The 12420-nt window shown below is 56.9% G+C and overlaps 1 protein-coding gene across 1 annotated transcript; it reads right to left on the bottom strand.

Moving 5' to 3' along the window:
* Window positions 1-1324: 1324 nt before the first annotated feature.
* NPTXR (neuronal pentraxin receptor) lies at window positions 1325-12085 on the bottom strand. The gene is made up of 5 exons (XM_053942385.1): window positions 11307-12085; window positions 4297-4519; window positions 3906-4150; window positions 3398-3577; window positions 1325-3022 (listed from the first exon to the last, which is right to left on the bottom strand). The coding sequence occupies exons 1-5, from the start codon at window positions 11883-11885 to the stop codon at window positions 2798-2800; spliced, it is 1452 nt and encodes a 483-aa protein (XP_053798360.1). The 5' UTR covers window positions 11886-12085; the 3' UTR covers window positions 1325-2797.
* Between the last annotated feature and the right edge of the window lie 335 nt (window positions 12086-12420).

Genomic DNA, 12420 nt, shown 5'->3' with positions numbered 1-12420 from the left:
GGAGAGGAGCTCGCCCTGCAGAAGCTCTGCCACCAGGCTCCCCCCATTCTCCTGTTCCAGAAGTGACAGATCCACATCCTGGGGACATGGCTGGGATTAGGATCATGCCAGCATCATTTGGCAGAGGTGAGGAGGGCAGCACCAAAGGCCCTGATCAAGCATCTCCTGGTGTCCCCTTTGTTCCTGCTTTTCTGGAGAGGATTTACACAGAGTTTAAACATGGGCTGGGTTTCCAGGCTCCAGAGGAGATGGGTGTTTTGCCAATAGCCTACATCAGCAGCCAGGCTGTTTCCATTCTTGTTCATCCTCTCATGTTTCTCCTGCCTTGGCCAGCAGCCCCAAGAGCCCTCTCACAGTGCTTCTGCAGTTTTGATAGGAGGGTCTTCTGGACCAGTTTCCTTCCCCATTTAACCTCTTTCTGAGTTTATGATTCCATCAGTGTTTTTTGACATTTCCTCCTCTAGAAAATGTTGCGCTTCTTAATTATGCTGCTGTTATTTGGGCACACGAGCAAAGGGCACTTGTTGAACCCTCTCCTCTTAGTGATGGGGGTGTGAGCCTCCAGCTCGGCAAGGCCCTTGAACCAATGTTCCAGCTGAAGTACATACTTCTTCTTCAAAACCAGCCCTCAACTTTGTGAAGATGTGCTGAAGGTGAGAGTGCCAGCCTTTCTTTTATGGCATTAAATACCCTCCAGAAGGAGAACTGGTGGGGGACAGCTCTGACTCAGAGAGGAGATCCCATCAGCATGCCAACAATGGGGAAACTCAGTACTTGGGCTTTTTGCTGTTTCCCCCAAATATTGGGGAACCTGTGCCTCTCATAGCAGGAGCAGGACCCACTGAGAGGCAAAAGCACCATGCAGACCTGGTCATGAACTGTTCTACAATAGGAGCTCCAAGAGCCATACCTGAACCATCTTGTGCCTAGCTAGGTCAGAAACTCATTACTAGTACTTAATTAGATTTATGTTCAATGTGACTTCCTTGCTATCGTGCTCTGACCTAGAGGGCAGGATTTCTCACTTGTTTCTGCTTCCCTCCATGGAGAGGTGTTTCCCCCAGCCCTCATGCCCCACCTGCAGCAGCCTGTACCCCATACTGCTCTACAGTGGGGTAGATCAAAGGTGGCCGGACCGTGACACCATCCCCTACCCCTCTGGGGCAACAATACCAAACCCCTGTGATGATATTCCTGTAATGCCACCGGTGGGCCTGGCCAACTCCCTTCGGTGATGCAACCCTCAGCACCCTGGGGAAGGTCACCTCATCTCAGGCTGACCAGTCCTGTCCATCCCCCAGCAACCTCGCACTCGGCAGCAGGCTTGAACAGAAAACATCACGTTTATTGTTCACGATCAGCTTTACAAAAGAAATGTCCCAACACGGGCACGCGTCGGGGGCCCTTTTCACAAACGTGCATTAGAGAAAGCGCGCGAGCGAGCGAGGGAGAGGGGGCAGCTCCTCAGGGTGCACGAAGGTCACAGTGTTCCCACTTAGCAGAGGGGCTGCTCCCCATCCCCACCGTGTCATCCCCCATGGGCTGAGCCACCCCAGCACTGGCAGAGACCCTGGGCGGGGGGATGGGGGGTGGCAGGGCTATCCCTTCTGCCAGCTTTGCCTCCCCCAGGGGAGGGGGCAGCTGTCACCCAAAGTGGGACTTGGGGTAGGGGGAACACTGGAAGCTGAACACTGCATTGAGCAACCATGAGAGCCCCGAAATAACCCTCCCACCCCACCCTCAGACACACACACACGTGCACATACACACACTCACATATCGAGATGTTGGTGACCACGCAATGTGGAAACAGTGTATTCTCAGGCACTCCACAGGGAAAACACCAGCCTGCTCTTTCACCCTCCCAGTTTCAAGGCCAGTGGCAGCCCTGTCCCTGGCAAGGAGCAGCTAAAGAAGGGTACCTGGGTGGAACAAAGGGCAGTAGCCTAATCCAGTACCAAAAGATTGGAGGATGGATGGCAGGGTTCCTCTGACCGCCACCATCCTCCATCTCTTTTTTGCTTGCTTTTGCTCCCTTCGATGGCAGTGCTGCACTCTTTCCCCCTCGGCCAGCGCTGGGGGAGATGCTTTGCCCCTTTCCCCCCATTCCCTGGTGGCTCACCCATCCCCCCAGCTTGGAGGCGATGGGAAGTGCTCTCTTCCCTGTGCCCCAAAACCCCGGCTTGCTTTGGGCAGCCCTGCCCAAACAGGCAGCAGAGGCAGGGAAAGGGGTGCAGGGGGGTAAGTGCTGTGCTACTGAATCTCTCCATTCTCCCTCAGCTTCCCTGGGGCCACATTTGGAAAACCAGGGCAGCAGGAGAAGGATGGGGCTGGAGGTGAGATCCTGGAATGCAGGCTCATAAAACTGGACAGTGAGGTTGCTAGAAATAAATAAGGGAAGGGGATGTGTTCAGGTGATGCCTGCACCCTGGCATCCCACTGAGGCTGGACTGCACTCAAAGTAGATGGAGTTCTTCTTCCCACTCCCTGTTAGGTCTGACAAGGTGAGGACCCTCACCGTACCAAGGACACCTGCAGGTACAGCGAGTTCCACCCAAAACAGAAGTGGGGCAAGATGAGACTCAGGAGCCAGCCTGCCAGGAATGAGGACAAGCCACAGCACCAGCACAGGGACAACATGGAGGCTTCCAGGGGCCCCTCTCCCTCCTGGGACACCAGCACAGGGGGCTCAAGCATTGCCCCGGCAAGGCTTACTGGTCTGGGAGGGGAGAAAGGGGCTCCCTGTTTCAGGGCTGCCACCGGGCTCCTTGGCGCTGGGGAGAGGGCTAGGGGCCACTCATGCCTTCCTCCCTTCCTCACAGGCGGCAAAGCCTGCCTTGCTGGCACCTCCAAAGACCTCCACCGCCTGGTCATCCCACTGGATCACATTCCCTTGGAGGTGGGAGGTGCAGTTAGCCAAGCCCAGGATCTCTGCTGGCGCCAGCATGTGGTCCCACACGCCAAACTGCGCCAGCTCTCCCACGAAGGCCTGTGTGGCATCAAAGCGGCCCCCCAGGGTGTCCTGGGAAAGAGCAGGAGAGGTGATTGGAAAGGGATGAAGAGAAAACGAGGAACATGCATCCAGTGGGAAATGGCAAGGGGGAGAGGGAGAGGTTTGGGGAGAAGCAGAGCAAGGTGCTTGATGGCAAGGAGGGGAGGGGATGAATGCATGGAAGAGATTCAAGAAGACAAGGCAGGGAGGTCAAAGAGATAGGGAGAGGGAGGAGAAGACAATGAGGGCACATGGCCAGCCTGGAAGCTGGATGAACAGGCAGGAGAGCCAACTGCCCTACCCACGCTGTCCCCTCCCCTCACCCCATTTGGGGGCTTTTCCCCCCAGCCAATTCCCACTAGAGAGATGCTAACTGGCAGCTCTCGGTGTCAAACTGGTACCTACCTGCTCCTGACCCAGGATGATGACGCCCTGGGGCCTGATGGAATGCCAGGAAGCCAGGTTCTCACCGGCACCCCGCTGTTCACCATCCTGGTACGCTGACCACTTGCCGTCCCGGGTGGTCCATGCCACGCAGACGTGGTGCCAGGCCTTGTCCTTCAGACTCAGTGGCAGCTGGGCAACCTTTGAGAGAACCGCGAGATCCCGGTGCTTGGTAGGACTGCTGGGGGACCCCAGGATCTCCCCAGCCCCTTGCAGAGCAAGCAGTGCACCACCATGGTGGTGGTGGCATCCCAAAATCTACAGACATTCATATGTCCTGCTTCTCCCTCTCAGAACTCACCCCAATGAGCCATCCTCCTAATCCTCCTGCCTCCCACCATCAACCTAGGGCCCCTTCCTCCCAGCTCCCCCACACCAGTGTCCCCAGGAATGTAATTTCCTAGGGGGATTGAAGCAGGGAAAATGTGGGCAGGGTTTCCTCTCCTGCCCCTCCTGCAACTGTGCTGACCTTGTCATTGATGAGCAGCTCCAGGGGGTTAGAGCCCCACTCCAACAGCACAATCTCATTGGCTTGGCTCGGGACAGAGTAGGAGAATGGGGTGCCAATGCCTGCCAGGGCCTTGGACTTCAGCCACATGCAGATAGTGAAGGCGTACAGCTCCGGCAGACTCTTCTTCATGCGGGCATACATGTAATTGTTCTGCACTGGGATGGTCACCTTGAAGGCATCAGGAGGGCTGTAGCCCAGTGGTCCTACATATGAAAGATGGGGAGGAGAGAGGAAGGTGAGCACCTGTAATTGGGATGAGGGTGACCCATCCTGGGGCTCTCCTGGCGATGTACCTCAGGGTAGGAACTCTCCTTCCCACCTCCATCGCCACTGGGCAGGACTCACTCACCGTGCTCCAGCTCTGTCACCCGGTTCTGGAGGGAGTTCAGCTCCTTCTCGATGTTGTGCTGCTGCTGGCTGCGGTCAGTGCTGGCAGCCTGGCGCTCCTTCTGCAGGGTCAGGATCTTGGAAAGGAGCTGCTCCTCCAACTGCTCCATCTTGGTGTGGAGGGCATCACGGGCAAGTGCCGGGGCAGTGGGTGCTGAGCCATTGGTGCGGGCTGGCAGCTCCTGCTGCATTTGGCGGCAGCCACAATGGCGGGAATAGGAGGGACAAAAGAGAAAATTCAGCACGGGGTCACTTTAAGAGTTAAAATAAGGACGTGCCCAGCCTGCAGCACTACAGGTAGTGCTGGGATGACAGCCCCATATCCGCACTGGGGTCTTCTCCAAGAGCCTCCAGCTGACTTTGTACCTCTCCTCTCAGAGCCCCCACTGAGCTCATTACTGCAAAACGAAGCTTGGCTGCTGTTATGACTTTCTGCTGCTTCAGAGACAGAGCAAGGATGGGGTGTTTGGGTCATCCCTTGGCTCTGCTCCTGCAGGCAGCCTCCCACAATGAGGAAATGATGCAGGCAGGACCTTGGAGCTCCCCGCCACTCCTGCTGCTCGTGAGGCTGCTTACCTATAGCTAGCACGTTAACATTAACATCACTTAATGGGGCTGTAATCCTCTTAGCTGTGCTCAGCTGGTGTGCGGGGGTGTGTGCACGTGTGCCAGGTAGCTCTCCATAAGCCAGCCTCTCCCGGTCCACCAGGATGGCAGGGACAAGTGGGACTGGTGCCAGGCTGTCCTGTCTCTGGCCCTCAAGGCATGCGACATCACCTGGGGACATTGAGCCTGTCTTGTCCCATCAGGGTTAACACACAGACCAAAACTCTTCCCATGGCAAATACAACATGGCAGCTGGTGAAGATACTCCCAGCTGCTACTGCACTCTGCAAAGACCCCAGATCCCACCTGACTGGGAAACCCCATCCCAGCTGGAAGAAAACCAGTCTGGAGGGGAGAAAGTGACCCTCTGCCATGCTCCCGGAGTTTCTCTGTAAATAGGAGCCCTCTTCCTTCCCTATGTGCTTAGTGCATTAGTGTCTCTGCCATGGGCTCTGAAAGATGACAACCACCTTCTCTGTGTTGCCAGACCTTCCCAGAGGTGCTGGAGCAGCCATGGAGACCCTTGCCTTGGCTCCTCCGGCACCAAGGGATCTGCATGCCTGCTTCAGCCCTGGACATTCACATGGCTTGTGCTAGCAGCACATGGGGGACACCATCCCTGTCGATCTGAACAGCCTCCCTCCTACCTCTGAGCTGGCCTGGGGGAGGTCAGCACATTCACCTGTGGCTGTGGTTCCCTGTTTTTTCTTCTTTCTTATATACAGTTTCTCCAGGCTGGACAAGACCTGATAATCACGCACACAAAGCTGAAGGGGAGGGATGCCTGCCCACATCACCCCTAATCTTCACTATCCATCATGAACAACAGAGGGGAGGGGAAGGCTGGAAAAAAGTCAGGTTTGGCTGGGCAGGATGCAGCCTTGGCGGATTGGAACAGCAGGGAGAGGAAAAGTGAGAAGATGATATTGGTGTGAGCACAAATGTACCCACTCTGGGCAACAACATGCTCAGGCTACAAATAAAATGGAAGTTATGATGTTCCAAGGTTGGCAAGAGCTGCCAGCAGGGTCTGCCAGGGCAAACCCACAAGTTCTGTGAGGAAAACCAACCTGGAAAAGCAAAACCCAGCAAGAAAAGAGAGGTTGTGCAGGGGACATCTGCCAGCCGTGACCAAATGCCAGTTCTCACTGCCAGCTTGCTCTGGGCAGCACTAAGGATGCACAGTGAGAGCAAAACCTCTCTGGTAAGGGAAAAGTGCCCAGCAAAGAGCATCCTATCTTTGGTCATTGCAAAATTGATAGATGAGCTGATAGGAAAGGGGCTTTAACTATTTTGCTGGGGTTTGGTGGTTTTTTTTTGGGGGGGGGGGTGGTTTGGGGGTTTTTTTGGGGTTGTTTTTTTTTTTAAGTGGGCTTGGGCACTGCATGAAAGGCAGGGTAGAGATGGCAGGAGGGAAGGGAAGTGCAAAGTTTAATTCTCATCCTCCTGGCAGGGATAATTCCCACCTGGGGCTGTCTGCATTTGTACCCAAGCTGATCTGGCTGCACTGGCAGGAGCCTGCACAGGTGGGATGGGGTTGCCTTTGCCTCTATGGCCACATCCCGTGGGCTTCAAGAGCTTTTCTCGTCCTTTCAGGCTGCCTGGCTACAGCGGAGGCTGGCACGCTCCTGTCTGCCGCACGCTTTGATTGCTCGAGCTGCGGGTTTGGAGCCTACGTCCCTGCTTTCATGCATGGCTCCATCTGTTAATGATGAAAAAAGAAAAAGCTGGGAGATTTTGTCACTCGCACTAGCCCCCAATAGCCTGCCCTACATTATTCAGTAGTGACTGAGTACTTTTTTTTTTTACTTCCCTCTTCCTCCTGCTTTTCTCTCTGCTGCTATTTTCTTCCCTCTGTAACTTTTCTCCCTATGGCTTTTTCATTTCCCTGACTTTGAGCCATCTCCTCCTGATGCTTCTCTCTGTGCTCACACACTGTGTCTTTCCCCATTCACTTACTTCCCCCCTCCCAAGATTTCTCCCATCCAGCCCTCTCTCCAGCTCTTGCTGATCCTTCCAAGTTGGCAGCCAGGGTACCGACAGCTGGAGCCACGTGGCCGACTGAACCATTGCTGCCCCCATGTTCCTTCTGGAAAGGGATTACAGTCAGTACCCTCATCTGGCAGTGTTTCAGGGCCATCCCGGCAAACACCATCCATATCCCTGCAGCCAGACTGGACAGGAGACCGGACTTCCCATTCTACCCCGTGCCCCATCATCAGGGGATGATCCCCCTGATGCCAGGCTGGGCTGCATCCCTGAGCCATGATCCTCATCTCCGAGCTGCCGCTCAAGCATCTTTCTCACCAGGCAAATTATTTGCAGAATTATTAATGGTTGGTGTGCAGCTGTTATTTACTGGTGACCTTTGGGGAGGGGAAGGGGGGGAAGCGCTTTCTCTCTGGCTGTTCGGCAGGCACCCGGCTTCCCATCTGCCACCTCACAGCAGCAGGGGAGTGGGCAGTGGGTGTGGGGGAGGCTCGTTCCATGCTTTTTGGCCACCAGAACGGGCAAAAAAGACTGAAAGATGCCAGGTAATATTAATCACATTAAATGTCAGCGGCTGGCAGGGGGTGGGGAGGGGGAGGTGGGGGCAGGGGGCTGCAGCAGCCACACCAGCGTGTGCTCTCTGGGGGCTGCAGCCCTCAGTCAGCAAATGCACTTTGATTTACGTAAGGAGATCAGAGCCTCATTTACTAATGCACGGGCAAATCTGGGCGCCGCTGCTCCCTCTGAGCCCCCAGCACACCAGCGCCCACCTTGGCTGCTGGGACAGGGCAGGCAGGAGCACAGGACAATGCCTGCGGGATCAGGATGCTCGGCTGCGTGCGTGCACACAGCAGACCCATTCCACTCTTTGGACCCATGAATCCTTACAGCCTGCACAAAACTCCTCTGTGGATGCTACCCTGGCATACTCACTGCTGCAGGACAGCACACCTGCTGCACCAGAGTTTTTTGGACACAGCACCAGAGTTTTTTGGACACTGCCACCTCTGTGGACCCAGGCAGGACCTTGGGGATCATTAAACTCCAAAAGGGACTGCATGGAGTAGAAGAAAAATAGGGATGCATCAGCTTTTCCCTCTTCCTCACAGGAGAAGGGCTCACCGTTGATCATGTCCCCCTAAAATCTCGCTCGGAGGAGGGGGGCTGGGACTGTCACAATTTGGGTGTTTACATCCCCTCACTGCTGGAGATTAAGATGAGGGAAGCAGCTAGGTCACCACCATTCCCATTCCCTTACCCGAGGGTTTCCTGCCAACAGCCAGGTCACCAGCCGCAATGGCACAGCCACGAACCAGCTGAGGAGCAAACAGGCTGTTGCATTTCCACCAGGTCCCCCACGGAGCCCATCAGGCTGTCCCCTCTCCCACTCCGCTCTCCTGCAAGGGATGATGGGGAGAAGGGGGGCATCTGCATCTCCGCACAGCCCAGGCAGCCAAGGTGATTCTCTCCCCAATCCCTTTCCATTTGCAGCAATCAGTAAAAGCATGGAAAAGGAGCACCTGGGTCCCTCAGCTCTGTGTTCAAAGATGCACCAGAGTGTACAGACATGAGCACATGCTGAGAGAAAGGGGGGGGGACCCTTGAAACCAGGATGAAAAAGCCTAACTAGGCTGCTATGCATGAGGAAAGGACTATCAGTCCCGGGGTAGCGTTAGGAAGAGGTGAGGGAAGATGTGTGAATGCTGTGCTGATGCTAGCCCAGCCCCACAGAAATGGCAGGGGACAAAGAGAGAGACCATGAGGGCCCTCCCTGCATCCTCTCCTGGGAAATCCTTCTGCCATACCAACAAAATTAAGAAACAAATGCCTTAATAGGTTTTTCAGTGCATGAATAAATCTTGTTATGCCTTACAGACAGGGCTGAGAGTGCCCAGATTAGATCAGCAATCTTCCACCAGCCCCCTCCCTGTAGTCCCAGCTCTGAAGCATCCAGCAGTAATCCCTGCTGGCAAACCTGACTGGAGACTCCCTGGGATGCAGCCTTCCCAGAGCAGCTCATGGCATTTTGTGTCATCTCTCTTCTGAGACTAAGCCACCACAGACTTGGCAGCATTTCCTCTCCTTCCCAATGGATTTTGCAGTCTTCAGCACATGGGGGCCACCCCGGGACTGTCCCCATCCAGGTAGTCTTTTGGGATGATCATTGCCAACATCCAGGATAGCTGTGGAGGCTGAGAGTGCCTCCCATGTCATGGGGTACCCCAGGAAGGCTCCCAGGGCTGACAGCCAAAGCCATGCGGGACAGAAGAGTGCAGATACCCCACCATGAAGTTTAGGTGTGTGCTCCTGGGGTGGGGTGGGAGGCAATTTGGAGAGGGAGGACACAGGCAACTGTCCCTGGATGGCTGAGGTGTGACCATGAGTCTCAGCTGGCTGGGCTGCAGCCATCACAGGGGTGTGGTGCACACCAGTGACACTTTTTATCAGGCAGGAGCCAGGACAAAGACCAGCCTACCTGTAACACACGGCCCTATTTCCTCACCTGGCAGGGCTCACTGAGCCTCAGGGTGCTGTGTCCGCCCTGCAGAATATACTTGGGACCCTCAGGCCCCTGGCAACACAAAACCAAACAGTTTTGGTCATGTGCCACTTGGCTCCCTCATCAGTGTGTGCATAAGCCTCGTCCCAGCACCGCTTTAGGCTCCCTAGGTGCATGTGACAGCCCGTTCCAACCCTTGTGAGCTTCCCCCTCCTCCACCCCAAACCTCCCACCACCACCAGAAACCCCAGGAGAGGGGCCAGGGCAGCTCATGGGTGATGCTGCCCCACAGAGAAGAGGGAAAACATGGCTCTATGGCCTGGTGCTCCCCAAGATCCAAACTGATATGCTGGGCACCATCCCACCATGCATCCTCTGGGATATGTGTGCAGAGACCTATTTCCCCACTTTATTTTTGGGTGAGCATACTGCTGTGTTATTCCACTGATAGAAAATAATTTGTTTAGGGTTGCAGAGTTTGGTTTTTTTTTGTTTTGTTTTTTTTTTTTTTTTTTTTTTTTTGGGGGGGGGTCTGTCCTTCCCTTTGGCTGCATTTGGCTCTGGGCAATGTGTCAGACAGGCTGCACATCCCACTCTCCCTGCATGTGCCTGGCATGCTTCTGTGTTTCTTCTTGTGCCTGTGTGTGCATTACCCTGGCAGCTCACAGGTGCTCCCTCTCTGGTCTTCCAGCTCTTTTCCTTCTTGTGTTCATGCGTTTATTTGCCTTTCTCTGTCTTTTTATTCCTGTTCATAACTCCATCGCTTACAATAACCCTCTCTCCCAGTCTCATTTCTCAGCCTGTGACCTTAGTGGCTCTGAATTTCCCATTCCCATTTCCATTGCCTGCTGCTGCACCCACATGTCTGTAGTGAGGGGGACAGAGGGGCAAAGTTGAGGAGAGGGACCCCATAGGGTGCTGCATTACCCCCCCTCCTCGCCCCACACTCCAGGAAAGAGTGGAGAGGGCAACAGGAAACTGAGCAGGAAGATGAGAAGGTTGAGAACTCACAGGAGGCTCCTTGCAGGTGGCTCTGACGCCAGACAGACCTCAGGGAATAACTCCTACCTGGAGCAATTCCCACAGGGAAAACAGACAACTCTCCTCTTGCAGCTCTCACGTGCCACAGCCATATCCTGCAAAGTCTGCCAAGTTCCACGGGACTGCTGAGTCCAAATCAGCCCAAATAAATCACACTCACATGCACTCCATGATGTGCCCCATGACAGGCATCATGGTAGAGCTTTTGGTGCCACTGGATTGTGGCTGGGCCAAGGCTGAGCCTGCCAGGCACACACTGCACAACTGCTACAGAATGGGGAGCAGGGGTCTGCATCCCAAGTGCCAACAGCCCAGTGCCACAGGAATGGGCACAGTGAATGACTCCAGCTGTGCCCTTCTCTCTCCAGCTCCTAAGGACCATGTGGGAAAAGGGTGACAAGCTCCCGGTGGGTGGCAGTGCACTTTACTTTGTGAGAGGTCCCATTCATAACCATAATGGCATCAGATGGGATTTACCTTTTTGCTAAAGGACAGCTCTGGCTGCCAGAGCTGCCAACCTGCTCTGGAGGAGTCCTTAGAGGGTGCTATGGGGCAAGCAAGGGATCCTACCTGAGTGCAGACTCTGGGGAAATTGAGGCAGCCCTGGTGCTTTGGGACTACTCTGCAGGCAAAGGGGAGAGGAGGGCTCAAGGTGAGTCCCTTGTTCCTGGGCAGAGATCTCAAGAAATGGGAAGGCAAGGACAACCTTCCTGAAGTCTGATGAGGGGGACGAGCTAGTTCGGGGTGCATGTAGCTGCAGGCCTGGGCAACAGCACGTGTAGGAACATCCTTCCCTGGGAGCATCCCGCCCAGACCCCCAGGAGCATCCCTCGTACCTCTATCCGGTCGATTCGGTCCTGGAGGGTGCGGACAGCCTCTTCCAGCTCCCGCACGGCGGGCGGCTCGTCGGGAGGGTGGCCCATGGTGCCGGGGCGCGGAGCGGCGCGGAGCCCGGCGGCGGCGGGGGGCGCAGCGGCGGGGGGGCTCCGCAGGCCGCCCTCGCAGCGGCTGAGCTTGCCGGTGAGCTCCCGGATGGTCTCCTGGTCCATGCGGATCCGCTCCTTCTGCTCCAGCGCCGTGCGGCGCAGCTGGGCCGCCGCGCTCCGCAGCGCCAGCAGCTCCTCGGGGCCGGCGGCGCTGCCGGCGGCGCTGCCGGTGCCGGTGGCCGGGCACTCGGTGCTCAGCGGGGTGCAGACGAAGCGGCTGAAGAGCGGCGGCCCCCCCGACAGGCGCGGCCCGGCGCTGGCCAGAGCCTCGGCGGGGCCGTGCAGCGCTCCCAGCCCCTTGTCGGCAGCGGGCAGGAGAGCGGCGGCGGCCGAGTCATTGTCAGCGGCAGCGGCGGCGGCGGGCGCGGCGGTGCCGGCCGGGTGGACGCTGGCGATGATGCAGATGATGGCCCCAAGGAAAGCCAGCATGCCCGCCGCCAGCAGCACCGCCAGAAACTTCAGGGTGGCAGCGGCGTGGGGGGCCCGAGCCCGCGGACGGCGAGAAAACAAAGCGGGCGGGGATGGAGAGGGGGACGGACGGTCGGAGGGATGGACGGGCAGCCCGGAGGGAGCTGGCGGGAAAGGACGGTACCGGCAGCAGCACCGGCGCCGGGGCCCCACCGCGCCGCGCCGTGCTTATATGTGCCGGGCGGCGCCGTCCGCACCGCACCGCACCGCCCCCGCCGCCGCCCCCGCCCCAGCCCCGGCCGTGCCCCTCTTAGTGACCCCCCCTTCCCGCTGAGCACCTTCCCCGGGCTGCAAGGGCGACGGTCCGAGCGGTGGGATGCGAGCGGGTAAGGGAATGGGAAGGGCAGGGAGGGCGCCACAGGGGCACCCGGGGACGGGGCCAGCCCTACCTCGGGCTCGCTGAAGTCAGCCCGGCGGGAGCCTCTGGCGAGAGGGTGCTGCTCCGGCACAGCCCAAGGGATGATTTTTGCCCCGCGAGATGCCTAGGCTGGAAGTA

This window comes from Vidua chalybeata, chromosome 5 (assembly GCF_026979565.1).
Source record: "Vidua chalybeata isolate OUT-0048 chromosome 5, bVidCha1 merged haplotype, whole genome shotgun sequence".
Lineage (NCBI taxonomy): Eukaryota > Metazoa > Chordata > Aves > Passeriformes > Viduidae > Vidua > Vidua chalybeata.
This window is presented reverse-complemented; position numbering and strand designations above follow the sequence as displayed.